This window comes from Bombus terrestris, chromosome 11 (assembly GCF_910591885.1).
Source record: "Bombus terrestris chromosome 11, iyBomTerr1.2, whole genome shotgun sequence".
NCBI lineage: Eukaryota > Metazoa > Arthropoda > Insecta > Hymenoptera > Apidae > Bombus > Bombus terrestris.
In genome coordinates this window covers 7,209,469-7,237,277 of record NC_063279.1, presented here as the reverse complement: position 1 = coordinate 7,237,277, position 27,809 = coordinate 7,209,469, and the positions used below count along the sequence as shown (strand labels likewise).

Genomic DNA, 27,809 nt, shown 5'->3' with positions numbered 1-27,809 from the left:
CCAGGACTAAGCATGGAAAATTACAAAAATAATACTGGTTGACCATCGTTTGTCGAAGTCGATTCTTTTTGCCAATATTATGTATTTAGGAAATAGTTTTTTAAACGAAATGATTTCTCCTTGATTGAGTCGTGTTACTTTTAAAATACATATACATGGTTATCGTTAAATTTCCGTTATATACGACGAATAACAATTAAATAGAAAAAGAAAACAGTAAATTATGTATACACGCGTATCTTTTTAAAACAACCTATATCCGAGTTCTAATGAGAGACTTAAAGCATTCGTTTGACTCGATAAAGCATCATCGAAAAAGGCTTTACTGCTAATCGGCTCCATTTCACGAAACTATTGCAGGAGATAAGGGTTAAAAGAGAAATGAAAATGGTTATACGTATGTGGCGGAGAAAGATAAAGTCATATATATCGGGATTAGAAGCTACGAAACCGTCGAGATGCAAGTTAAGGTGCAGGATCACGCACACAAAATCGCTGGACGGTGTGTCGTTGCTTCGAGACAAGGCGTATCGCGCCGCGTTGAGAATTGGTGTACGTACACTGTCATGTTCTTCGTGGTCAAGGACGTCGGAGACAGGGTCTCTGCGTAGGGTGCGGGAGCCGCGGGGTCCCTAGGCGATGGAGTAGGTATATATGGGCGTCCCCGCGCGTTCAGAATACCAGATTCATGCAAGTTAGCCCTCCCCGCGAAGCGGGTGGTGCGCTTTGAAAAATTCATCGCGAACGACCCGACGGAGTAGTTGCCCGGAGGGGCCCGGTCACGGCTTCTCAATCATCATCGGTCAGTGCAGTAGAATCGGCTGCCATTCACGCTTCTTCGGATCGGTCAGTTCATAGAGCGCCCGCAACCTGGACACCTTCTGCTGCACAACGTCCCTTTGTTACTCGCTTACGCCAAGGTTCGTCCGTTTTTTTTTAATTAAATTTGTTTGATTCTTATTAGATATATGTTATAACGAGATTATGAGATGTATATTTTTTATTAGATAAAAACATAGTTGCCTTCTCGCGACGAAGAGAATTATTGATGTTCTAGGTCGCGGTTGTTGAGTTTTCGAGACACGTTGCTTTCAGAATGTAAATTTCAACTTTTTCACGAGTTTGCCTCTTCCCTGTAATTTACACGGGTCCGTTATTAACCGCAGAAAATTACATCTCTATATGCGTGCGACCATAATTTACTACCACTGGAACGCGCTTCTCGGTGATAAACTAAAAGAAAGAAGACGATGTAATATTCAGTCTATTAAGTAGTTGTTAAAGCAGTTTGATTCTCGTTAAACATTGATCGATTGACTTATATATATATATTTTTAGTATCATTGGATATTTCACAATTTTTGTCTCGTGTATTAGAAACTAATGAATTCTTGAAAATGTTGTGAATCCGTACGAGTTCAGTTGTAAAGTTGTTTAATCGTAAAGTACGTAAAAGTATACGAGACCGCCGAAATGCATGACAAACGGCTTGTCATCGAAGGTATTGTCATTGATATTTGTCGTATCGGAAGAGTGGTAGTTGAAGACTGACTAGCAAACATTGTCCTCCTTGCGGTCGCTTCCACCTACGAGCGTCGCATTTTTAATGACCAAACACCATTGCGAAGATTCACGTAGCGGCGCGTGTCTTTGTCCTCGAGTGAATCAGCGCACGGTGTTCGCATAAATTTCGATTTTGCGGTTCATATTGTTATACTCATGTCCCCCATGTCCGACGATTCGTCATGCAGTTATCAAGCAAGCTGGTTAAGTAAAAGTACATGAATATCAAGGTTACTGTCTAGATTAAATTCCATGAAAAATCTCTCGTTTATTTGTTTTCTTCCTTACGATCGTTCCTAAGGATTCTTCTGCAAAAATATTAAATTTATTTGACGACGAAGATAAAGTTGACTCGTGTGAAATTTACTAATAGAAAAGTCTACTTCTCGTTACGTTCCGCCCTGGCGATTTTAAGCGTTAAATTTGTGAACCATAGAAAAACACGATAAATCATATTTCTTGTCTTTGATAGAAGAGAGATTCCACAAACGTCTTCACATCGCAACTATCTTTGCATTCGATCTAGAACTAAATATAAAATAAAATATGTGTTTTTATCTTGAATACATCGATAACATTAATTATACAGACCGATATTAATTAAATTCAACTAACATAACGTTTCTCACAAGATATTATAAGTTTACCACGTATTTTGAAAAAGCTTATATCTTCGAATCTATGGGATTATTCCTTTCTTCAACTATTTCATATTAAAGTTCTTCAACTATTTCATATTAAAGTTTCATATTACTTCTTTTTTAGCCACTAAAATGACATAAAAGTAAAAAAATCAAGAGAAATTGACTGTTTCATATTCGTATGGAATCTTCAAGATTTACAATATACTTCACTATTAATTATCAGATATCTAAGTGTGTACGATTATATATAGTTTTATATAAAAACCTCCATTTCGAGCTCGTTAGCATTCCAGAAAGCCAAGAAAGATGCCCTTTAAGGATATCGTATATATTAGCGCTTGAAGAATGATCGTTTTTCAACATACTGTGATCGACTGAGCTCGCCGAAGAGCAATTATCGCAGCAGTCAGAGCCCTTATAATGCGGAGCACATTTCGTTCTATATTATTTTTCAGTGTCTTGAGCGCAGGACAGGTTTACCGATCAACATGTAGATACGTACGTTGTAAAACTACGTCTGGATAAATCGCCTAGCCTGCATTTAGCACCCGATAATTCACGCGTAAAGTACCTCTACTCGTTAATTACCACGTTTTGTACTTGTCAGATACGTTGTCAAGTTTAATCGATGTCGTTGCTAATTTATCCGTCGATCATTCAAACTAAGTTTGTAGCTCTCCACGCGAATGTTTTTACAATTGATGGTTGTTTTTTGTTAAAAAGAAACTAGAGTTGCTTGACACAAACGTACATGGTTAACGACTAAGTCACTAAGATAGGAATTCGAAAATTAATAATATCATATCTATAATTACCGGTTGCAGCGGAATTCCATTTATCTGAATTTGTTGAAAGATAGTTTATATAATGATGGGAATTCATGTATTAAGAGTTTTTATTATTATTCAGCATTATTTTTCAGCAAAGGTTCAGTTAATCTGACCACAACTATAATTTCGTTCCAGTATATGGAATTCTACTGTATAATTTTAAAAGCTATGATTTTATGCCAGCAACAAGGAAGATATCGTATTTATTGCCCATCACTTTTTTCCTTTCAGCGATGATTCCTTGGCTGATCCTGGTCCTCGTGGCCTCAGCGGCCGCAGGTCCATCCTACTTAAAATCTATTCCTGACATATTACAACCACCCCCATTGGATCCTATCGAAAGAGAAGCAGATGCAGAAATCATCAGTCTGCCTTCGTTTCAACGAGGCGCTGTCGAAGGTCCTCCGATGATCGAGAACCCGTTGATGGATCCTTCCATCACCCATGCTGAATACGGATCGGAGAGATTCCCTCTACGTGACGCGGTCGAAGCGTTGCCCGCAAACAAGATCGACTTTCAAGTCGTCAGTCTACCTCTACAAGATTCCTCGCAGTTAGTATTGCCATAAAAATACACATTACATATCTTGTTTCATAAGCGCGTTCTTCTTCGATATGGAATTTCATTTGCAAAGAATCGGCATTCACCTTGTACTTACCATTCCATGATTAATTTATTGACAATTGCTCGTCGAGGTTGCAAATTGAAGCTGCCAATGGGCTTACTCGATGTTTCTGGTTAATTGTTTGTCCATTGGATAATTAACAAAGGACGATTAATACTGGTTTAGGGGCCGAGTACCTTTAAGGGACGCCGTGGAACATCGGGAAGCTCCTTTCTTCGGTAATCTCGACCACGAGTCCATCTGGATCGAGCCATTAGCACCACCAACTTTAACAAGGACCGAGCAAATCATTAATCCAAAAGTGGTATGCCATTTGGACTCCAGCGCGGTTCACAGGATAGAGCCGTTCTCTTTGTTTCCCCAATCCGTGCCGGACCATCGATGCAGCCATCTGATTTATATTGCTGCCATTTTGGGTACTTCATCTTTTCACTAAAATAATTAATAAAGCAATTGATAATACTATTTACTTGTAAATCATATTAATGATGATCATATTAAATAATCATATACATATATTTATTCATAATACATAATATCTATTTATTATAGCATTTACGCGCTAATTAATTAGGTCTAAATATATTAAATTTCGTATCGTTCGGTAATACTTTCATATGACTGCAAAAACATAATGATGATAAAAATGAAATATAGATCCTGATAAAGGAAACGCTTTTTGTAGCTATTATAGATATATACAATATTACTATTTAGTAATCAATGCGTACTTATAATAACTAAAGCAGTGCTATTAATGGTAGAATAAGTAAATAGCGAATAATTTTCCTATTTTCAGATCCGGAAGAGCTGGTTGTCGTCTCAAGGGACCGCGAATATGACGAGATTAAGGGTAAGGTGATCAAACTCCGTTAATTCGCGAGTAAAGAATGAATATATAGTTGAAATCCCGTTAATTTATTCCATCAATTCGAATAGGTGGATATAAGGCAGTAACGGGACATCGATCGAGGGATCCAGCATTGCGAGTGCTCGTCTCGATCACGGCCCCAAACCGGGGGAAACTGTTTTCTGAAGTGACCAAGAACCATTGCACCCTGCACTGTGAAAAATTTGGAAAATCCATCTTAAGTTTTCTCGAAGCGCATGACTTCGACGGCGTTGAAATCGATTGGGATGGTTCGCCAGATCGCATCAATGACTTGAAACTCTTGTTGAGAACGATTAAGAAAATTTTCGCTGATCGAGAATATATTCTCGCGGTTGTTCAAAAGCCAGACGATCCGGTGGATCAGGAAATCACTTCCGCAGCCGATTTAGTTCTTCTGAAAGCTTGGAGAGACAATCCTGCGTTCAGAAGAGAAAAATTGGCTCTTCATCCCGCGCCATTGAAGTATGTTGCTCGAGTGACGAATAGATGGATCGATCAAATCCCGACAGAACACAGATCGAAAATTGTTCTTGGCTTACCTATATTTGGACAAGGGTATACTTTAAAATTTGGAAATTTTACGGACACTGGTGCACCTATTATCGGGCCGGGGATTGAAGATGTTTATACCAAGCAGAAAAATGGAAGAATAGCTTACTATGAAGTAATTATTAATAGCTGTATCTTACCTAAAAAAGACTACTATAAGCTATACCTTTTTGCACTTTCTTATTATTATCTGTAGATCTGTGAGAAATTGGAAGATGGATTGTGGACCTCTGGAAGAGACGAGGAAGGGCCATACATAAAACGTGGTGACCAGTGGGTTGGTTACGAGGATCCATTGTCAGTGAAAATCAAAGTGGCTTACGTTAGATCAATCAGACTCGGTGGAGTTTCTTTATGGTCTCTTGATTTGGACGATTTTCAAGTTAATATCATGCTATTTTTATTACACAATTAAAACACACGAATATTATTATATGATGCATTAAATATATATTTTCAGGGCATTTGCGGTAATTCGTGGCCTATGTTGAACGCTGCAACCGAATCGATAGGCTTGTACGATGAGGTAGAACTGAACGAATGTTCTACCGATGGTCTATCTAGTGACCCAGAAAATTGCTCAGGATTCTATTCCTGTCACAATGGTAAACGAATCCATTCATTTTATAATTCTTTTCTCAGAAAATTTTTTGCTAATTTTCAAATCAGTTTGACAATTATATTATTCATATCTTCGTATGGACATAGGAGTGCGATATCGAGGTCAGTGCGGACCAGGAAGATTCTTCGATTCCATTAATGACCGTTGCGTAAAAGCGAATTCGAACATTTGTAAACCAGTACAATTTAATAAAATGCAAGGAAATCATTACCAGACTGAGATAAGGGAAACGCAAGCTTTCCAAAATTTAGAGATTTCTCCGAAGAAGGGTCCCCGTGTAGTCTGCTACATAACTTCGTGGTCGCTCTACCGTAAAGGAGATGGACTGTTCGCTCCAGAACGATTGGACTCCCGCCTATGCACCGATATAATCTATGCGTTCGCTGGATTGAATCCAGACACATTGCTCATCCAACCGTTAGATCCTTGGATCGACATAGAACACAGTAATTATATTAAATCATATTAATATCAATACTAAAAGGAATCAAAATGATAGGGTTTTGTATAAAAAATTCCTGTAAAGAACTGTTTCATATTTATACATATAATTTTTATAAAAAATTGCAAATCAATCATTTTTCTTGCTTTGAGTAAAACGAGTTCAATTTTTTCTCTTTATTAAATAAAAAATAAATATTTTCAGATTTATATGAGCGAGTAACGAAGACCAAAGGATCAAAAGTGCTCTTAGCCATCGGAGGCTGGACAGACAGCACTGGTGACAAGTACTCTCGTTTGATAAGTAGCAGCGTTGCACGTCGCAAATTCATTGCAGCTACGATAAACTTCTTGAAGAAGCACAACTTCGATGGTCTATCCTTCGAATGGAACTATCCAAAATGTTGGCAGAGTAATTGCAGGAAGGGACCCGATTCCGACAAGCCCAATTTCACCAAATTAATCCAGGAACTGAGAAAAGAGTTCGATCAACAGGAACCGAGGCTTACGTTAGCCGTAGCATTCTCAGGTTATAAAGAAGTGATCGACAGAGCCTATGAAGTCCGTGAAATTTCGGAAATGGTGGATTTCATATCAGTGATGACGTATGACTATCACGGTGCTTGGGAGGCAAAAACGGGTCACTTGTCGCCCTTATTTGGAAATTCTGACGACATCAATCCATACTATAATGTGGTAAGTTTTGCGACAAGGTACATTCTGTGGAACAAGAAGAATTTATTATCAAATTTTTTTTAGAATTCCACGATGGAGTACTTGATAAATCTTGGAGCGGACAAATCGAAACTCTTGGTAGGCATACCTTTATATGGACAAGCTTATCGACTGTCTAGTGAAAATTTAACAAGTCTTGGAGATCCTGCCACTGGACCTGGAGCTGCTGGAGAATTTACCAAACAACCTGGGATGCTGGCCTATTACGAAGTTTGTGACAGAATCAAGAACAAGGGCTGGGAGATAGGATTAGGTAAAAAGCCGAAAGAAGAAAGAAAATATGTATCTTTTGACCCAAAATGTTCCATTTTAGGTCCAAGTGCGTACCGCAGAGACCAGTGGGTGGGCTACGACAATCAGGAGAGCGTTTTCGCAAAAGGAGAATACATTTTGAAACGTGGTTATGGGGGTGCAACACTGTGGACTGTGGACTTGGACGACTTTTTAAATCGCTGTTGTTCGGAATCCTTCCCACTATTGAAGAGCATAAATCGTGCACTAGGTGAATTGGTTCATTCACGAATCATCTTGAAATAAAAATATAAACCTCAAGTACCAGAAAATTAGAAATGTGTATGTTAAATTGTAGGTCGTTTAAAGAATAAAGCTTCTGAAGGATGCGGACGGCCACCAGAACCAGTTACACCACAACCTCCAACGTTGACGACTCACAGCGACGCAGTGGGAGACACTCCTCGACCAACGACGCCAATGGCAAAGCCAACCACGTGGCCAATGTGGACTGAAAAGCCGAGTACAGACAGTCATCATACAACTACTACTTGGCCCACTTGGACTTGGAAACCAAGCAAACGACCAGAGTCAACGACTAAAAGTACCACGGTCTGGTGGACTCAATCAACCAACACTGCTTCTTCAACATGGACTTCAACCAAGTACTACATACTAAATATATTATTTATAATTAATAAGTATGTATTTTTTATTATACCTTTTATCATAAAATAATTATAGAGCACCGGAGCAATTAACAACAGAAGGCACGCAAGGTATAGAGAAACCAATAGACTCCTCAAAACCAGAACAGCCGTGTATGACAGGAGAATACGTGCCGGATCCTGATAACTGCAAAAACTACTTTAGATGCGTGCTTGGTGAATTGCAACGTGAACAATGCGCGCCAGGATTGCACTGGGACGCGAGACGACGCATTTGCGATTGGCCAGCTGCGGCGAAATGTCAAGCAGAGACGGGTAAGTTTTCCCAATCTTATCATATGCATTTATGCATCAAAGAAAACTATTCAATTCAATAAAGCAAAAGAAGCTTAGCTACCAGAATAACTTCTTGCGTAAAGGTATCCTTAATGACATTAAAATTTTCTGATATTTGAATGATGAACATATTTCTTGTCAATCAAATACTTGATTCCTTGGTCAATTGATTTCTATTTTTCAAAGCTGACAATATTGACTCTTTAAGAAATGTATATTATGTTACATATAAAAGATTCAACTTACTCTGTTATCAATGTTCTATGATAATTATACAATGTATCCTTCTACGTAACTTCTTGAGACGTTGTCATCGACAGATGCATCGGTTCATTAGGAATAACGCAAACCTGTTTATCCCCGTGCAATATCAGTAAACATCTTCATTTCTGCATACATGTTTCTACTAGTTTTGCAATCGCCGCCTCCAGGCAAGCATCTTCCCTTTGTAAACAATTCGATTCGTATGCGACGCTCAGTGTCAGCGAGAGTTCTGCACTGTTCGTGTCTTTCTTCTCGTTGTCTGGTCAAAAGATGATTTACGTTAATCACATAATTCTCATTCTAATCTCAGTAAATCCCACTTTGATGCAAGTGTACAAAATTTCGCGACCGTTTGGTATAAATACGTTCATAAACATAAAACAAAGAAATTACTAATTCTAAAAGTACTTTGCGGTGAATATTAACATCTTGTACTTCTGTTTAAAACAGGTTCTGTGACTCAAAAACCATCATGGACCACCATGAGAACCACCACTACGAAAAAACCAACTACGTCATTCAGACCTTCTTCACCTAAACCTATCACCCAAAAGCCAATTATGGAAGCTTCGAACGGAAAGCCGCCAAAAAATTGTGTACACGGCGAATATTACTCCTATCCAGATTCCTGCACAGGTTTCCATATCTGCGTGAATGGAAATTTAATTTCTCAACAATGTGGACCAGGATTGAACTGGAACAAGGAGAAGGGCATGTGCGACTGGGCTTTCAAGAATCCTTGCATCGAGAAGCCGAAGAAAACGGCCTCGTTGATTGCAGGAGGTAGCAAGTCAAGTGTAAGTAAACTGTTATTAAAATTATTAATATCGTTAAAATTACAAGTCACGAAGTTATCGAAGTAACTCAGAATATTTTTTACTGTGTTCTTTTAGTCGTGTACGCCTGATAGTTACACTGGCGTTCCAGGAGATTGTGAAAGCTTCCAAGCATGTTTATGGGGTCGCTACGAAGTATTCCGTTGCGCTCCGGGATTGCACTTTAATGAGAGAACTCGAATATGCGACTGGCCATCTAGAGCTAATTGTCAAGATAACTCTGTATCAACAGATAATCAAGATTCCAACACACCTAGCAATAAGCCAATTAATCATCCAACGAGTACTGAAAAGCCTTGGGTAGCAAGCACCACTCAAGCTACGACCACCTTGCCATCGGCCGTGATAGATGCTGACAAAGTTTCTCCATTGTCTGGCCATTACAAAGTAAAATCATTATCGTAATTAAACTGCTAATAGTTATACAAATTCATATTTTTATAAATACAACTAAAAAGTAGGACTTAGGCAGAAATTTCTTTCTCCTATTAAATATTATAACAAGTACTGTACTTTGGATATTTTGTGTCTGATCACTTATTTCTTCATTGTTAGATCGTGTGTTACTTCACTAATTGGGCCTGGTATCGAAGAGGGGTCGGTCGTTATCTTCCTGAACATATCGATCACACCCTCTGCACCCATATCGTTTACGGATTTGCTGTTTTGGATTATTCAGATCTAATCATCAAGGCTCACGACTCCTGGGCGGATTACGACAATCGTAAGTCATTTGTTAAAAACATATTGACATTCCCAAACGTGGAATGTAAATATAAATGTAAATCTATGCCGAACAGATTTTTACGAACGCGTAGTCGCGTACAAGAAACGTGGGTTGAAAGTATCTCTTGCTCTGGGAGGTTGGAACGACTCAGCTGGAGACAAATACAGTCGTCTAGTGAATAATCCTACTGCTAGGAAAAGGTTCATTGAACAAGCAATCCAATTCCTGGAAAAATACGATTTCGATGGGCTTGACTTGGATTGGGAATACCCAGTTTGCTGGCAAGTACGTGTATATCAACATTAATAGATATACATGAACATGCATAATGTATATCGTATAAAATATACATAAATATTCTAACTCCTTACATACATATATAAAAATTACTGAACATTACATTTATCTTAGGTTGACTGCAATAAAGGTCCATCTTCAGATAAACAAGGCTTCGCAGATTTGCTTAAAGAACTGAGCAAAGAATTGAGACCCAGAGGATTATTACTTAGTTCGGCGGTTTCGCCGAGTAAGCAAGTGATCGACAAAGGCTACGATGTTCCGGCACTCGCTAAATATTTGGACTGGATTGCAGTGATGACTTACGATTTCCATGGTCAATGGGACAAGAAAACTGGCCACGTAGCGCCGCTCTATTACCATCCTGATGATGACTACCATTACTTCAACGCAAATTATTCCATCAATTATTGGATCGCTAAGGGAGCTCCTCGTAGAAATATCGTTATGGGTATTTATTTCTTATTTTATGATATTATATTATAAATAGTCTGCGGATTTTTATATAATTTTATATTTTTGTTTATATTAATGATATTATATTTCAACCATTAAATATTATAAAGAGTACTTTACTTTGGATATTTTTTATATCTTTGTAAATTATGTGCAATCTCGCACTTTTAAATTTCTCATAAATGCCATAAAAATTCGCAGCCTAATTATAAAAATACGAATTAAATATTCATCTAACTGACTTATCCCAATAACAGGAATGCCATTATACGGACAGTCGTTCTCCATAAACGACCGCAACGCAGGTACAGGATTAAATGTGCCAGCTAGTGCTGGACAAGCAGGTGAATTTACTAGAGCTGCAGGATTCTTGTCCTATTACGAGATTTGCGATAGGATTAGGAACCGTGGATGGAACGTCGTTCAAGATTCAGAACACCGAATGGGTCCCTATGCATATAAGGGCACTCAGTGGGTGAGCTTCGACGACGCTGACATGATTCGACGGAAAGCTGAATATGTTAGGGACATGGGCCTTGGTGGTGGAATGGTGTGGGCATTGGATCTCGATGATTTCCGGGGACGCTGCGGCGAAGGACCGCATCCGTTGATGCATACTCTTCAAAAAGTTTTAGCTAGTCCTCCCAACAAAGATGAAGAACGTAATTAATTTTTATTCAGTTAATTTCTAGCTGCTCATCTTTGTCTTCAGTTTTTGGTTTATATATATATATATATTTTTTTTTTATTTTGGGTTTATAGTTGAGAAACCACCGATTACGGTGGAAGATTTAGATCAAGGTCCGATGGCGCCCACGGTAGCATCCACCACTGTTAAGACACCCGTGCCATCTTCAACGTCGAGGGATCAACTGCAACCTGATGATAAATTCAAAATGATTTGTTATTTTACAAATTGGGCCTGGTATCGTCAAGAAGGGGGAAAGTTCTTGCCAGAAGATATAGACCCTGATCTGTGTACTCATGTTCTCTATGGTTTCGCGGTACTCGATGGATCGCAGTTAACGATTAAACCACATGATGCATGGGCTGATATAGACAACAGTAAATATCGAGATACATTCCATACAATTTTTCCTTTTTCTCCATGTATCATTGTATTATCATTTCTAGAGTTCTACGAAAGGGTCGCGGCTTTAAAATCGAAAGGAATAAAGGTATTAATGGCTATTGGAGGATGGAATGATTCGGCAGGCAACAAATACAGTCGTTTGGTGAATTCACCATCAGCTAGACAAAGATTCATCACGAATGTAATCCAATTTATCGAAAAATACGAGTTTGAAGGCTTGGATTTAGATTGGGAGTATCCAGTATGCTGGCAGGTAATAAACTCGCGTTTATTCATTTACAATCTTCGATCTGATTGTTCGATTAATAAAAAGTAATATGTCGATAAATAAATTTTAGGTCGATTGTAAAAAAGGTCCAGCTACAGACAAAGAAGGATTCGCTAGTTTAGTGAAGGAGTTGAGCGAACAATTCAAACCAAGAAATTTACTGCTATCCGCCGCGGTTTCTCCGAGCAAACGAGTCATTGACACAGGTTATGATGTACCAAGCTTGGCGAAATACTTAGACTGGATATCTGTAATGACGTATGACTACCATGGTCAATGGGACAAGAAAACCGGTCACGTGGCGCCACTGTATCGACTGCCCAATGACTGGGAGCCAACTTTTAACGCGGTAAGTGCACGTCAGAACTTAAAACCAGTAACAATGGATATCTATATCGATAAATCTATTTACATCTGAATCTTATTAATTTTTTAAGAAACGAACTGTAGTAAAAACGAAAAATTCTTATCCATGTTTTTCATACAAAAAATTACATATAATTTTTGTAAAATATTCTGAACGTCTGCATATCATTTCTTTTAATATCATCTTAATGATTGTATAGAACTTTTCAATTCATTATTGGATGGAGAAAGGTGCACCAGCGAAAAAGCTTGTAATGGGAGCACCACTGTACGGTCAGTCCTTCTCCTTGGCAGAAAGAAGTGAGAGAGGATTAAACGCACCGACTTATGGCGGCGGTGAAGCCGGCGAAGCAACAAGAGCCAGAGGTTTCCTGTCTTATTACGAAGTAAGTATTCTACTTTCCTAATTTCTTATTTTTCTCTCTCTCCCTTTCTTTTAATAAATATTGATATAATATTATGGTCTTCAATAATTATAGATATGCGAAAGGACATTAAAGAAGGGCTGGACCGTGATCCAAGACAGACAACGACGTATCGGTCCCTATGCATATAAAGGTGATCAATGGGTCAGCTTTGACGATACCAGACAAATTAAACTGAAGGCAGAATTAATAAAGGATCTTGATTTGGGCGGCGGCATGGTGTGGGCTCTCGATTTGGACGACTTCAAGAACAGATGCGGCTGTGAGCCTAGCCCGCTTCTGAGAACCATGAACAGGGTTCTAAGAAATTATCCCAAAGGTCCATTGTGTCCAGTAACGAATGGTAAATATTCTGAAAGATGAAGATTCATTTATAGATATATTCGAGAGATCGAAATAAATTTAATAATATTTTAAAAACAGAATTTCTGACGATTGACGCTGGAGAATCCATCATGGAATCTACGACTACTGAACGACCAAGTTGGGAACCTACTACTTCTGCTAAACCAACGTACTTGCCACCAACGTCTACAACCGCGGATCCGGATTCTGATATTGATGATACTATCGAAATAGAAGCTGAGCCGCCAATAATAGGTGGTTTACCAGACGACTGCGGCGGTCGTGTATTTGTTCCCCATAAGAAAGATTGCTCTAAATACTTCTTATGTAATTTTGGAAAGCTTACTGAACACTCTTGTCCTCCTGGTCTGTATTGGAACGAGAATCGTTGCGACTGGCCTGAGAACACCAAATGCCAGGATTCTCAGAGACAAGTAAGAGTTTTACAATCTTAAAGGGCCTTGGTGAATCAATATTTTATTAAGGTCGTGTTTTGCATGAAACTCTCCTCCTTCTTCCGAAATTAAGCTGCATAGAGACATAATTTCGCTTTTTAATTTGCAGTCGAACGAGTTATTGCCATTAATCTCTGACCAGGAGAATAACAAGAAAAAAATGATTTGTTATGTAATGAACTGGGCGCGAAAGCGGCCTGGGGTAGGACAATTCCTACCAGAAGACATTGATCTAGATTTATGTACTCATATAGTTTACGGCCTCGCGAAGTTGGATCCGGAACGATTAACTATACAAAATCCACAGGCTGCTAGACAGAAAGAATTTCTTAGTAAAATAGCGGATATTAAAAGCAGAACTGGACTGAAGGTTTTGCTTGGTTTGGGTGGCTGGGATGAATCTACAGATAATAAGTACAGCGAATTGGCGCACAATTCGATGGAACGGAAAAAATTTGCGCGCCACGCTGCTCTTTATATTCAAAGTCGCGGATTTGATGGTCTTGATCTCCTTTGGGAGTATCCAGTATGCTGGCAGGTACGAAAAAGTACATAGAAATGTAAAAATGAATTAAACATTTTAAATTCACATAAAGAAATAAAAAATGAAAAGCTATAAAGAAATAAGTAACTACTCTTATATTACGTTTTATATTATCGTGAGTCATTTATGATTCACTCGTATTCTTATAGATTATAAAATTCCTTTGCCATTATTAATCATATTTTGCTTTATCTTTATCTACATACAAATTAATGGACCATTTTCTAGGTTGATTGCAATCGTGGACCATCAAGTGATAGGGAAGCTTTTGCAGCCCTGCTAAGGGAACTAAGCATAACCTTCAAACCTAAAGGATTGCTCCTTTCCACTGGTGTTTCTGCTAGCAAAGAAGTGATCGACGTAGCCTACGACGTTCCAGCATTAATCAAATACCTCGATTGGATAAATGTTATGACTTATGACTATCATGGCTATTGGGAAGACAAAACTGGTCACGTAGCCCCGCTTTATCGTAATCTGGATGAGCAAACCAAATACTTGAACGTGAACTTTACAATAATCCACTGGCTAGAACAAGGTGTGCCATCGAATAAACTGATAATGGGAATACCAGCATATGGGCAAAGCTTTACGTTATCGAGAAAATTGCAAGGAAAAGGAACACCGGGCCTTAACGCACAAGTTTCCGGGCCCGGGCATCCAGGAGACTTCACCAAGTCAGCCGGAATGCTTGCTTATTACGAGGTATGTATGAATCTATTATTCGATAGATTAATCATGTTTGCATGATAGATAGTTAAATAACATACGTGGTAAGTGTTTGACTTAAATTGCCATTGCAATCGAATTAAATTTATCAATGGAAAACTTTCCTATTTTCTCATGTTTACATGAATTGCAACATTAATTTATTTTTATATCCGGAGGTTAAGCCGAATGTTTTCTCCTTTAATAAACATTTTCTCAGATATGTAACAACGTAAAAAACAGAGATTGGTCCGTGATCAAGGATTCGAAGAATCTGAGTGGACCGTATGCCACCAGAGATGACCAATGGGTCAGTTATGAAGATATATCCAGTGTAATGCAGAAGGTAACTAACGTCTATGAATCATTGACGCAAGAATGATGCATGAGAACATTTGCGTTGTAACGTTGTACTTTTATCGCCTAAATACATAGATGTTCACTTGTTTTCTTCCAGACGAAATTCATAAGAGATCTAAATCTTGGTGGTGCATTGATATGGTCTTTAGATGTAGATGACTTCACAAATCTTTGTGGCTGTGGAAAATATCCTTTAACAACAGCGCTTAGTCAAGGACTTAGAGGAGAACGAAACCTCAGAATGGATTGTACTTGAGATACACGTACTTTAGACAAACACGCGAGTAATTCACGGATGCCAATTCATTGACGTTGCGTTCCACTTTCACGGATGACCATAAATCTCGGATCGACCGTATCAGCCAGCATAAGTACTGTACGGCAAGAATTCACAAACGTAATGTTTCAGGAAGAACAATACAATTTAGAGAAAAAAGAAGAGAACAGCGTTTACCTTGATTCTTGTATCGCGTTACAATTGCCAACAATGTGATTGTATAGAATCAAACAGGATTCTATCATAGCACTTTCTGATTCGCCTTATTCTCCGTTTCATGGTATAATAGTACATATCTCTGTAACGAGTAATAGTGATTAGATCATCTGCTTTAAATCTATCTACGGATAAAAACATTACATTGATAAAAAAAAAAAGAATAATTTTTCTATCCAACGTTTGTACTCTTTTTTTTCTTTAGTGAATTAATTAACTCGTTATTGATGTAATGGGGCATTACATACGATGAATCGGGAGATAAATATCATATAACAATCCGATTCATTATAATTAAAAAATCGATTACGTATGTTGCGTTTAACGTTTGAACTTTATGTTTGAAATAAAATAAGAAAAATTAACGAAATGATAGATAAGTAATCGCATATAAACAAACAAAAATTGTTAGCCTTATTTCATACGGCGATACACGTATATAATACGTGTATGATAGATACCGATTATATAGTATTCATTATAGAATCGCGTAAACGCTTCCATAATGAACAGTTAACATCTATACTCATCATACATGTATCGTTGTATGAAAGAGGCCTAAATTATCTGAAAAACTCTTCCGAGTGACGTGCATAGAATTTTCTTTCGCGCGCAAAAGTAGAGAACATGAAATTGCCAGTACGTTCCTCGGGAAGACAATTTTAATCAAACTCGAAATTGCATGTATGCACTATTTATTATACATATATATGTATTATACATTATATATACATATATGTATAATAAATACACGCAATTTTCATAAAATTTGTATAAGTTATCAATATAAGATTCAATATAAGATAAAGAACAAAGTGGATTATACGAATGAATTATTTATCCCGAAAGATGAGAGAAATGAGTAATTAACGAGTTTCATTCTGGCAAAGATTTTTATAACTTGACTCTGATTTGACTTTGATTCAGATTCTACAGAAAAGTTTGTTTTATATGGAATATTGACTTGTTAACTGGCTGAGACTTAGTCCAGTTAGTTAGCGAGGAATAATTTACAGCGATAATCCTATCTTAATGTGGAATGAATAAAGACATAGAATGAAACAGTAGTATTCTATACCCAACCCGAGATAACGAAGTTCTAAATTCATTTATATAAAAAGAAATGGCTTTCTCGACTCAGGATAATAGAAATGAAAGAAATACATTGTGACACTGAAATTTTGCTTCACAAAGATACTTCCTCAAATGATAGATAGCAACAGCCAATTATCAAGGCAAAATTCTGATCAATTAACAGTACTATATATACCTGTAAATTCATCTGTATTCATTTTTTATTATAGTAGATATTTTACTATATCACTTAGGTTATTGAGATTTGCCAATTAACGCAAAATTTTCAAACGATTACAAATTAAAATTAAAATATTGTTGAGTTCGTTGAAAGTGAAGTTTTTCTCGCAGAAGTTTTCACGGGATCGATTGTTCAAGACTGGAATTAATTACATGAATAAATAAGAAATACGTAACATAAACTCGGTAAGAGAGGATAGAAAAATGGTGGGGATTCCCACTTCGGAAATCATTTACAGCATTTGAGCTAGTCCCCCGTGAACAGTGTAACGAAGTAGACAAGCAGTCGTGCATACTAAGACTCGAGTTCATCGAAAAAACTTTACTGCAAGGAAAGGTTAGTAAGTCATTTAAACTATGTACATTATGCCTCTACATTATATGCAATCACATATGAAATTATCTACAACTTAATACTAGAATTACTAGAATGATCAAAATGACCAATTTAGTTGAAGCTTTTCATAGAAACTTTATAGACTTACAACAATGTATTTTGATGAATTTCAGAGATTTCTTTTTTGTAAAGTAAGAATGTTTTTTCGGGAATTTTCTTTTTATCTTGTATTAATTACCTTCTCATGTATCTTTCATTTTAATTTCTTTGGTACAAAATATTATAATTTAATCGTTGATGGGTGTAGTTAAACATTGCGATGTCATCGTGGCACTGAAAATACGTAATTAACAAAAATATTGAAATAGGAATAAATGAAAATTTTCTGTAAAAATAAATTATAAACGTGTAAAAATGCCATTATTACCGAGAAAGTAGAGTGACATTGCTTTTGCACAAGCAGCGATCGGCGAGTAATTTGAGAAGTATGTATTCTGGTCGTTATCACGTTAGTGAAAGAAAAACAAAAACGTTTACTTTACGAATTAGGAACTTCCAACTTGTTTTGTTTCAAATGAGAAAAGACACTCGTTAATATCTGTTGATGATCGAAAACTTATTTAAATTGTCGAGAATTCGATTAGCGAAATCGATTGATAAATTTCGATAATTGAATGTTATCGACGCGACACTTACTAAACCTATAAAAAGGCGAAACGGAAACCATTGAAACGTACATAGATACTAAATAGATTTAGACAAAAACGTGTAGAAAGCTACTAATGCAGCGATGGTATTCGATTCTGAACGGTCTGTGATCTATTTCTTAAATTATTTGAATATGCAAGATGTGACATGTTATTTTAAGAATTGTTTTTCTTTACGCAGTTCATCATATATGCGTTGTGATTCCGAAGTGGGAGACATGCTTGATTATAGAGGTATGTAAAAGCTAATGAATTATATTTATTTATTTAATTTATTTATTCTCTATTCATCATCATTCATCACCAGGTAATGAATCATTTATCATTAAAAACATAAAACGTTGGTTAATTTAAAATCATTTATTGAAATCTTGCATGCATCGTAATGATGAATTATTCATTCTTATTATTTACGCGTTGGACATTTTGGTTTAGTTTTCAGTCCATTGTCCGATTGAAATTAATATATGTCTGAAATTAAATAGTGATGAAGTGGTGTGAAAGTATCTGCATGTAGCAACAATGTATAATCACTAAACTAAAGATGTTCATGCATATTCGTATTTTTACAAACCTAATGAAAGGAATTGAATTTAAATGGAAATTTCTTTCTTTCACTAAATATGATAACAAACATTATACCACGTACATTTTATACGTATACCTTTTTGTAGCTTTAAGCCTATCAATGCATAATCATCCGCAGTCTAGTAATAACAAATTATTTATGCTAAATTCGATAGCGAAAGTCTACTTAAAATATCGAGCGTCATCATCTTGAAATTTGATAATATTTAATATGTATTAATTACAAGACGGAGTAAAAGTACATTCCAAAAATTTAGTCGACACTTTTTTCTTATTTTACAAATTCGTGAAATTCTGTTACTGAAAGACAAATTGTAAATTCTAGCGTATGAGTACATGTAATACTGAAACACATTTTAGTCACGGTTTTGCATTTAATACACTTCATTCGTTGACATTGGATCTTTTCATGTGAGATAATGTATGCACGTGCTTGAATATCGTCGACCATCTCTCAATTCAATATTTACATTTGTAATTCCGCCTTCTTTGTATGATGCAATTAAGTAAATAATATCTTCATCCAGAAAGCAAACTTTCAGGAAGGACGACATTCCTCTTTTAAAAATAGAAAACACAAACCGCGCTTCGTACTATTCATATTTATCGTGAATAAGGATCGTGTCATAGAAGAATCGATGATCATTCGTTCAAATCGTACGATCTACAACTTATGGATTGATCGGATATTATTTAAAGAAATTGATTATTTCTGAAGAATATTTAGGAAGAATTATATTTATAATTGAATATCATCGCAGATAAATCGATTGACTTTATTCTACGCAAATATTGGAACTCAATTGTTATTAAATAATATAAAGCGAATTATATTTGCAACGTATATATATGTATACAATGGTTCATGAAAGTTTGTCAAAAGACATAGACAAGAAATAAAATACTCTAGAAGCCTGTATTGAAAGGATATTCGTTGCCGAAAAAGGCGAACTATCTTTTAAGAAAGATTCTTGAAAATACAGATGGTAAAAAGTCTAATTTTAGTAAAATTTTTTTTACACTACGAATTTTCCGAACACCTAATATTCAGAAGAAATTTTCTACGTATACATATAAAACATTTCGAAATTTCATTAAGATTATAACGAGACATGATTACCACAATTATATTGGTACAATTTAAAACCAATCGGAAAATGTATATAGAAATTATAAGATATTTACTGCAAACAAACATACTTAATAAAAAATTAGTATACAGCACAATAACTGTAGATATTTGTAGTAATATGTTATGTCCAATATTGAAAAGTTTATAAAATTTGTAAACCAATTCTTATTCAAGGCCATCATCATCATATTCATCAATATAAAATAAAACTCTCTTTATTTAGTATACAGTATTAATAACTACTGTCTGAATAGTTTACCAATGTAATTATGATAATCATATTTCATTGTAATACTGATAAAATGTCAAAATGTTTCGTATAACATACATAATATATTCATAAAAGATTTCTATAAGTGTTCAAATACATTCATGAACTTTATATATTAAATAATTATTTCAAATCAATAGTTTATTTAATATTCGTGGGATTGTAGAATGCGCATTTACCAGCTACGTAATACTTTTCAAGGATAAGCTGATTCAATTAAACATCTGAAAATGCACATTTGCGTATTTCATACATTTTCTGAACATTGTTCTACCGCTCTAAGGTTGATGCATCTACCTTAAAAAATGTATACATTCTCACCAATAATTGCTTAAGTAAAATAAAAAATTTCTACATTTTGTTTTTATAGACAATAGCATATACGTACATATTGATACATATGTATACAAAGTCGAAGCCAAAGTTCCGTGTTGTCAATCCATTTTTAAGTTTCTAGTGTTATTTGCCATTTTGACATCGTGTGAAGTCACACAGTGACACGTGTTATACAAAGTATGGCGTTAGGGTTAGGTAATATTTTTCGAAGTTTTTCAATAATTGCTCTAATTTCATTACCTATTCTCTTCATAAAATATTTCTACAAAATTTTTGCTTTAGACACCAAGGTATTTACTTAAATTTATGTTTCTATTTATGTTTCTAGATTTATTTAGATTGATCGTTTATTCATTAACGTAGCATGTTCATAGTGAAAGTATATTTAACTTTACTTTAACATGATAAATATAATAACTAATCATAGATAAATATAATAACTAATTATAGATAGTCATGCCGCAGTACTCACGGACCCTGACCGATCTAATCGTCCATCTAATTCGGATAATCTAAACGAAAGATCAGTAAGTATAATTTATTAAATGAAATTCGAAATAGAAGCATGCATCGTTTAACGATTTTGTATGTATCGATGAATTTCAAGCTATATCTTTAATTTATATATTGATGAAGCAGATTATTTAAGATCTTAATCACAGATAGTGTAATGAACATGTGAGACTCGAGCATTTCATAATATTTGTTAAAACACTTGAGTTCTATGTATGTTATCCTTGTATATAGCTCCCTTGTTTAACTTAAGTACGAATGATATGAAAGTGTGTAAAAAATAAAGAACAACATATACAAGCACCTTTCTCAATTATGTGTTGGAATCAATCTACATATTACTTCAATTATCATTGCTTTATCATTAAAAGACATAAGCAGAAATTTACTTTTATTTAAAGGTCAAATTGTTTTCTGTTATCATATACCTCATTTGAATTTGTTTTTTCTTCCTTTTGATATTGTTTCATTTAATATGATTTCATAATAATAATATTTCATAAGTATTCAGTTTATTAATTTTATAACAGCCACTATGTAAAAATTAATGACATGAAAATCATTCAAAAGTGAGAAAGTAGAATGTTATATAAAAATAATTTACAAGCAATCTATTCATATTTTGTGATCCATTTTTTAAGTCCACATTTGATTATTAATTCCATTCTTGATATTTCTCCATCAAAAGATTCTCTATAAGAGATATTTTTGTATATACACATTTGTGTACTTGAAAAACTGAGACTAGATCTAGATCTACTTTTTATAAAGTTTTAGTAATGCATGGTTGGTTGTCTACATAGTTTCCAGGTTTGCCAGTGATGTGTGGTTTTATTGAGTTTTATTCCATCATTCCATCCAGGCTTTTCCATTATATCACTGATTGGTCTCCCAAGGTGCAACACATTATTGCTTATGATGCTTAATTGTTTCAGTGGTATGGTTTTCTGGTTTTATATATATATTTTTTATTTTCCTTCTTTTAAGAGAAATGCAAACTTACCAGTGTATCTTATATTGTATTACTCATAATGTTGATCACATAAATTATATCATATGATTTATTGTGCTGCACCATCACATATCCTGTGGTACATGCTAAAGTGCCTTAATATGTGTTGCTGGTATTTCATGGATTTTTATGTTTCACAAATATATTTTTGGCTATGTGTTGTTATCATTACATACCATTTTTTTGTATTTTCGTTTAAATTTCATTATTTTATTACATTCACATATTAATGTGATACAACTATGAATAAATCACCAGTGACATTAACATGATCACACTGTTTTGTAATTTGCATTTTCTTTAATTTCTAATGAACAGGACACATAGGAATTGCTATTTTGTTTTACATTAAAAAATGAACTTCAAGTTACAAGTGAAATATCTATGAATATGTAATACTTTCTACTTTGCACTTTAAAAGCAAACAAGACAATATTTATTTTTCTTAGATACCAGGAGGATGGACCATCACATTAACTTTAGCAGCTGTTACCTGCTGCTTAGGTTCAGCTGTACCAGCAGGATTTAATATAGGAGTACTAAATAATGCAGCTCATGTGAGTGTATCACCTTGTGTTTTATAGAAACTTGTAAGTATATTTATTTATTAAATATATTTATGTTAATTGTAGCTGGTGGGTGCATTTTGTAATGAAAGTATTAGAGAAAGATATGGTATGGATGTATCCGAAAATGGCCTGAAAATAGTTTGGTCTAGTGTTGTCTCAATTTTTCTCATTGGAGGGGCAGCTGGTTCATTTCTCTCAAGCTGGGTAGCAGATAGATATGGAAGAAAAGGAGCGCTGTTTGTTGGAAACATATTTGGCATTATAGGAGCTGCAATGTTTTTTCTAATACGCAAATTAAATTCAATCGAAATTTTGTTAGCAGGCAGATTAGTTGTTGGTAAGTTTTAAGATACCAAATTCAAAAATGTGAAATTATTTGTTACATGAAAATTTTATTTCTTTCCAGGACTATCTGGAGGTTTCGCGACAAGCATAGTACCAATGTACATGTCAGAAATTGCACCACTTAGGTTAAGAGGTGCAGTTGGAGTAATATGTCAACTAGGAATTACATGTGGAGTATTTTTAGGGCAAATTGCAGGGCTTGATACAGTTCTAGGAACTGAAAATTCTTGGCATTATATGCTAGGAGCATTTGTTCCATTATGTATATATGCCTTGGTTTTTACAAGCATTATTTTACCAGAAAGTCCTAAATATCTATATATAATCAGGGAACAGAAGCAGAAAGCTTTGGATGGTTAGTAAAAACACTAGTGTTTTAGTAATTGATATATTCACAATAACATTCATGACTATTTTAATATTTCAGAACTCAGTAGAATACGTAAAATGGATATAATGTTACTAGAAGTGGAAATTTCTAGTCTACAGCAAGAAATAGAAACAAAAACAACAGCCGAACCTTGGACTATCAAGCGCATTTTTAAAGATCCAAATCTAAAGCTTCCTGTATTTTTAGTTTGTATAATACAATTCGGTCAACAGATGAGTGGTATAAACGTTGTATTTTACTATTCTAACTCCATATTTATCAATGCTGGACTTGGCATTACTGGAGCACAATATGCTACTCTTGGTACTGGCGTGGCTAACATTGGTATGGCTCTTGCTTCAGTACCAGTGATGTCAACTTTGAATAGGAGAGGTGTTCTACTTACTAGTATATATTTGTGCTTAGGATGTTTGATAGTTTTATGTATTTCCATTTTATTTATTGTAAGTAAAATTATTTTGAATAGAATAATTTATATTAAAAGTTGAAAGTTTAGCTTGTAAAATAATCATTTGTGTTTTTACAGCATTTGTCATCACATATGCCAATAATATGTACAATAGCCGTTCTGGCTTATGTGATATTTTATGGAATTGGTCTTGGACCAATACCATACTTCATTGGATCTGAATTATTCGACGTTGGTCCTAGACCAACAGCTATGGCACTTGGTAGTGTTTTTAATTGGGGTGGAAATTTTATAGTAGGCATGACTTTCCCAACAATAGAAAGTATTATGGGACCATATACTTTTTTAATATTTGCCGTATTTCTTTTATTGTTAGGACAAATTGTTAGGTATGTAGTAAAAAATCAAATTTAAAAATGATACAATCATTTGTAATTACTTACGATATATCCTGTAATAATATAATATTATTCTATATAGGATATACTTACCTGAGACTAGAGGAAAGAATACGATGGATATAGCAGCATTAATAAGTCAAGGATTTAACTCTAGACCAAATTCCATCCGTCATACTTAAATTTAAAAACTGGTACTTTATATGGTCTAGTGAATAGATAGGTTTACAATTTTTTCGTTGTAAGGTTTATGTAAATATTTAATTAATAAGGGTTATTTTTTTACGATTTAGATAAGAAATTTATTATACTTTTATTTTTTATTTTGTTAATACTACATTTATCTAAACATCTGTATCTAAATAATTACAAATTTTGAAATATTCGATTTATTAATATAATACATCATTTAATTATTTTCGAATACATGAAAAGATAAATTGTTAGATTTTACATTTGTTAACGAAAATTACAGTCAGATAACATTGACACTAAGTTTCCGGTAAACAAACCAATGTTTTTAAATATGTAATTGTTATTCAAGTATAAAGCATTTCACTGCCCATGTAAGAAATTTTATTTTTTCATTCTATAGCATACTTAATACAATAGTTTAAAAATTATAAAATTCTTTGCTACATATTTTACAAATTTAAGCAATTGTTAATTTTGTAATATGTTATATAATTCGTCTAATTTTTCATAAAATACTAAACAAAGCACTGTGTGCGGTGCTATTCTCATCCACGTTGGAAAAATTCCTTTATATAAACCAGAGAGTCCTTCTGTTCGTAATATTTTAATGATCGCGTCCAATAGTCCGTTATACAACGTACCTTTTCCGCTTACGTCCGTCTCTATGTTTAATCATAAAATTATCAGTCCTACAAGTCTATCAGCAAAAGTTACTTTCGAAATATTTTTATTAAATTACACTCACGTTGATTGTAGAGCCTTGTTGCTAAGACATCAAATGGTTGCATAGTGAGAGCTACACAACTTCCACCGATTATGGAAGCCAGAAAGGTCAGAAATATTGGTTGATCTGTAAATACCTTAAAAAGAAATATGAAATATTGTAATTTTCATTTATACTATTCTAAACGTGATATCTATTCAAATATTCACTTGTAATGAGCGTAACCAATCCGCAGCTAAACCGAAAGTAGTTAACTGCGTTGCAGATCCTACAAAAACACGTGGTATATTCGCATACCAACCGCGATACAAAGCCACTATCCCACCTTCTTTCCAGAGAGATTTGAATGCACTCCAGGTTCCTAAATAATTATGCTGATAACCAACGGCTATGGTTTGTGCTGATTGCGCTTGTAATTGTGTTTTTACCTATTGCAATGAGAAAGACGAATGTAATATAAAATTGCTCATTGTTAATTAAAATACTGTAACGATGTGTCTTGATAAATTAACATATCAATTTTAATATAGATTACTCATGATATTATTGATACTTAAGGATCATCTTTCATACAAAATAATTAACAACGTAGTAAAGAAGAGTTACCATATAGAACGGACTACCAAGAACAGCTCCAACAGAGCCAGAAGTTCCAGTTAGTACAACAGTCTTTAAAATATCAGTATCTCCTTTGTCATTAGTGATTAGGTCGTACTTTTTTGCTGTATTGTAGATGCCTAACCGTATTCCATTGAGTACGACTTGAAAATATAGGGCCGGTACGATACCGGCTTGTAAAGCAGTTATACCCTCGTGTTTTGCAATTAAATAACCCGCATGTAAGGTGTTTTTATATATTTTTTTGTATGTGTTTCTTGCTTCTAGCTCTCCTTGTAATTGCAATCGTACTTTTATCACATCAATTGGGTTCGTAAAAAATCCAGCTCCTACCGCTGCTAATGCACCAATTGCAAACTCTATACCTGGACTAATAAAAGTTAACAATTAATAAGTATAATTATAGTTTTCTTACTATAACCCATCAACCGTTATTAACCCATTAAGGACCGAGAAATAATTTATCGTAATATTATAGATATTTCAATATTTTTTAATTTCATAAAATCGTTTAGGTGGAAGATATAATGACGCATAAATATTTAACGAATGCTTGGAATTCCATTTTCTGACTAAAATGTTAAAATACAAAAATTGATACTGTAAATTGGTTAAGAGATGACTGCGAATAAAATATTGGCCCTTAATAAGCTAATTAAAATATAATTCATTTAAAATTTCGTGCGAAATATACTTATATAATTATACTTCAGCGGAAGTAATATATAACGCTATTCAGCTTAGTTTTGAAGTATTTCACAGAATAACCATTGAGAGAATGTTTAACTAGATGTAAAAATAATGCAATAACGATATTTTTATAAACTTTATTATATCGCAGTATTATACGAAATGACTAATATAATGAATTACATGAATAATTGAAGTTTATGACAGTTCAAATAAGTACAAAGAAAATATTAGTGATATTATATCACTAGTGCATACATTTTAGTAAATTATTAGTGAGTAAAATGCTCTTTATTTTCTAATCTAAGTTACAATAAACACTAAATAAATTCAATTAATTTCTAATATGGAGTTTTACTTGCAGTATCAACGTGGCTAACATTCACATCAAAAAAGGTCCCAGTTACAAAATTAGAAATAATTCTATTTAAATAGAATAATAGTTATTAGTATTAAAAATTCTTACCAAAGTAAATGTTACATTACATTCATTGAACCAAACAAACAATAAAACACTCAATCAAAAACTGAAATAGTTAAGTCATTACTGACCAAGGAATCGAATTCATAATTATGATATAAAATAATCATGATCAATTGTTACAAATTTTATATCGTTAAAAAGCATAGGAATAAAAAAAACTATAGTAGACGTGAAAATTTAACTTTCAAATACATATTTAGGAATGTGCAATAGTGATATTAATCGACCGGCCGGTTTTAGCACGAAAAAATTCTTGCATAACTATCATGCACCATGCATATACATACATATGTAAGAATGATATTGGAGTTAGCTTAAACTTAAACTACATATCATCGGTTAGAAATGCGTAATCAGTATTAAAAGCTCACGGTCTGCTGATGCTTGTACTCGGCGCTGCGGTCATTTCCTATATATAACAGTAAAACGTTTCTGTGCGCGCGATGCTAATTTAAATCGAACTTAATTACTTCAGCGAGTAACGACACTGTCTCTGTTTTTATCATGACTGATCATATCTTTTCTCAAAATTGTATAATCACTTGCATGATGTTTATATTTCTTTAAAAATGACTAATGTCAAGGTTAAGATTTAGAAGTCAGGATATTTTGCTGAGACTAAAGAATTTCTAGTTGGTATCATTATGCAATAGTATATATTAGAAACATATAGAAATTATATTTATATAAACTAATGATTAATAATATGAATAATATCTGAAAAATATACTAGGTCGTATCATGTTCAGAAATTTTTGCGCATGCGTTGATAAGTATAGTAATCGCAATTAGAATTTGATGAAACTAAGAATCATTTATTGTACATTTATTTAATAGAATTAGAATAATTAGTTCATAGAATTTGGTGATTATATCTAGTGAAGATTTTTGAAGATATAGTTTGGTGTTAAATAAAGTAAAATACACAATGATTTGCAGCTATAAGAGCTAGTAACAATACAGCGTTAATCGAACTTCGAACTTGTAAATTATTATGTAGTT

The 27,809-nt window shown here is 34.4% G+C and overlaps 3 protein-coding genes and 1 long non-coding RNA gene across 12 annotated transcripts; 2 read left to right on the top strand and 2 right to left on the bottom strand.

Annotated features, from left to right (window-relative positions):
• Window positions 1–788: 788 nt before the first annotated feature.
• On the top strand, window positions 789–16,836 carry LOC100651214 (probable chitinase 10). 2 transcript variants are annotated; one of them, XM_003399079.4, is made up of 29 exons: window positions 789–920; window positions 3,269–3,590; window positions 3,829–4,079; window positions 4,463–4,516; window positions 4,603–5,219; window positions 5,301–5,486; window positions 5,565–5,709; window positions 5,813–6,172; window positions 6,373–6,863; window positions 6,927–7,155; window positions 7,216–7,404; window positions 7,492–7,798; window positions 7,878–8,116; window positions 8,852–9,198; window positions 9,295–9,624; window positions 9,793–9,961; window positions 10,038–10,249; window positions 10,376–10,712; window positions 10,975–11,379; window positions 11,480–11,782; window positions 11,852–12,063; window positions 12,149–12,427; window positions 12,645–12,830; window positions 12,924–13,212; window positions 13,293–13,648; window positions 13,779–14,207; window positions 14,442–14,918; window positions 15,142–15,267; window positions 15,379–16,836. In XM_003399079.4, the coding sequence occupies exons 2-29, from the start codon at window positions 3,271–3,273 to the stop codon at window positions 15,535–15,537; spliced, it is 8,004 nt and encodes a 2,667-aa protein (XP_003399127.2). In that variant the 5' UTR covers window positions 789–920; window positions 3,269–3,270; the 3' UTR covers window positions 15,538–16,836. The 2 variants fall into 2 exon arrangements, with proteins under 2 accessions (XP_003399127.2, XP_020721052.2); XM_020865393.2 differs by having other exon boundaries at window positions 6,927–7,404.
• On the bottom strand, window positions 3,437–15,856 carry LOC125385961. 2 transcript variants are annotated; one of them, XR_007225755.1, is made up of 5 exons: window positions 15,736–15,855; window positions 8,384–8,660; window positions 5,938–6,151; window positions 3,697–4,095; window positions 3,437–3,573 (listed from the first exon to the last, which is right to left on the bottom strand). It is a non-coding gene; the product is annotated as an uncharacterized LOC125385961 (long non-coding RNA). The 2 variants fall into 2 exon arrangements; XR_007225756.1 differs by lacking the exons at window positions 5,938–6,151; window positions 8,384–8,660 and having other exon boundaries at window positions 15,736–15,856.
• Window positions 16,837–17,156: 320 nt separating the features above from the next.
• Window positions 17,157–24,666, top strand: LOC100651338 (solute carrier family 2, facilitated glucose transporter member 1). Of its 6 annotated transcripts, none has more exons than XM_012313990.3 (9): window positions 17,157–17,425; window positions 18,314–18,366; window positions 20,910–20,986; window positions 22,434–22,541; window positions 22,617–22,890; window positions 22,960–23,253; window positions 23,326–23,732; window positions 23,816–24,087; window positions 24,179–24,666. In XM_012313990.3, exons 2-9 carry the CDS (start codon window positions 18,324–18,326, stop codon window positions 24,276–24,278), a joined length of 1,575 nt encoding a protein of 524 aa, XP_012169380.1. In that variant the 5' UTR covers window positions 17,157–17,425; window positions 18,314–18,323; the 3' UTR covers window positions 24,279–24,666. The 6 variants fall into 6 exon arrangements, with proteins under 6 accessions (XP_012169380.1, XP_012169382.1, XP_012169379.1 ...); XM_012313989.3 differs by lacking the exon at window positions 17,157–17,425 and adding an exon at window positions 18,104–18,235; XM_012313993.3 differs by lacking the exon at window positions 17,157–17,425 and adding an exon at window positions 21,776–21,909 and having other exon boundaries at window positions 18,312–18,366.
• Window positions 24,463–27,440, bottom strand: LOC100651813 (solute carrier family 25 member 35). 2 transcript variants are annotated; one of them, XM_003399084.4, is made up of 5 exons: window positions 27,179–27,440; window positions 25,622–26,003; window positions 25,225–25,443; window positions 25,037–25,151; window positions 24,463–24,953 (listed from the first exon to the last, which is right to left on the bottom strand). In XM_003399084.4, exons 1-5 carry the CDS (start codon window positions 27,211–27,213, stop codon window positions 24,760–24,762), a joined length of 945 nt encoding a protein of 314 aa, XP_003399132.1. In that variant the 5' UTR covers window positions 27,214–27,440; the 3' UTR covers window positions 24,463–24,759. The 2 variants fall into 2 exon arrangements, with proteins under 2 accessions (XP_003399132.1, XP_012169378.1); XM_012313988.2 differs by lacking the exon at window positions 27,179–27,440 and adding an exon at window positions 26,876–27,088.
• Window positions 27,441–27,809: the final 369 nt, after the last annotated feature.

Excerpts from the sequence above, each read along its gene's own strand:
- LOC100651813 (XM_003399084.4), bottom strand. The coding sequence starts at position 27,213 with ATGACCGCAGCGCCGAGTACAAGCATCAGCAGACC. Across the intron at positions 25,152-25,224 it reads ATTGGTTACGCTCATTACAA|GTATTTACAGATCAACCAAT; the intron begins GTGAATATTTGA and ends TTTCTTTTTAAG. Across the intron at positions 24,954-25,036 it reads AACAAGGCTCTACAATCAAC|AGACGGACGTAAGCGGAAAA; the intron begins GTGAGTGTAATT and ends GATTAAACATAG.
- LOC100651338 (XM_012313989.3), top strand. The coding sequence starts at position 18,216 with ATGGTATTCGATTCTGAACG. Across the intron at positions 18,236-18,313 it reads ATGGTATTCGATTCTGAACG|TTCATCATATATGCGTTGTG; the intron begins GTCTGTGATCTA and ends TTCTTTACGCAG. Across the intron at positions 23,254-23,325 it reads GAAGCAGAAAGCTTTGGATG|AACTCAGTAGAATACGTAAA; the intron begins GTTAGTAAAAAC and ends TTAATATTTCAG.
- LOC100651214 (XM_020865393.2), top strand. The coding sequence starts at position 3,271 with ATGATTCCTTGGCTGATCCTGGTCCTCGTGGCCTCAGCGGCCGCAGGT. Across the intron at positions 5,220-5,300 it reads GAAGAATAGCTTACTATGAA|ATCTGTGAGAAATTGGAAGA; the intron begins GTAATTATTAAT and ends TATTATCTGTAG. Across the intron at positions 15,268-15,378 it reads TATCCAGTGTAATGCAGAAG|ACGAAATTCATAAGAGATCT; the intron begins GTAACTAACGTC and ends GTTTTCTTCCAG.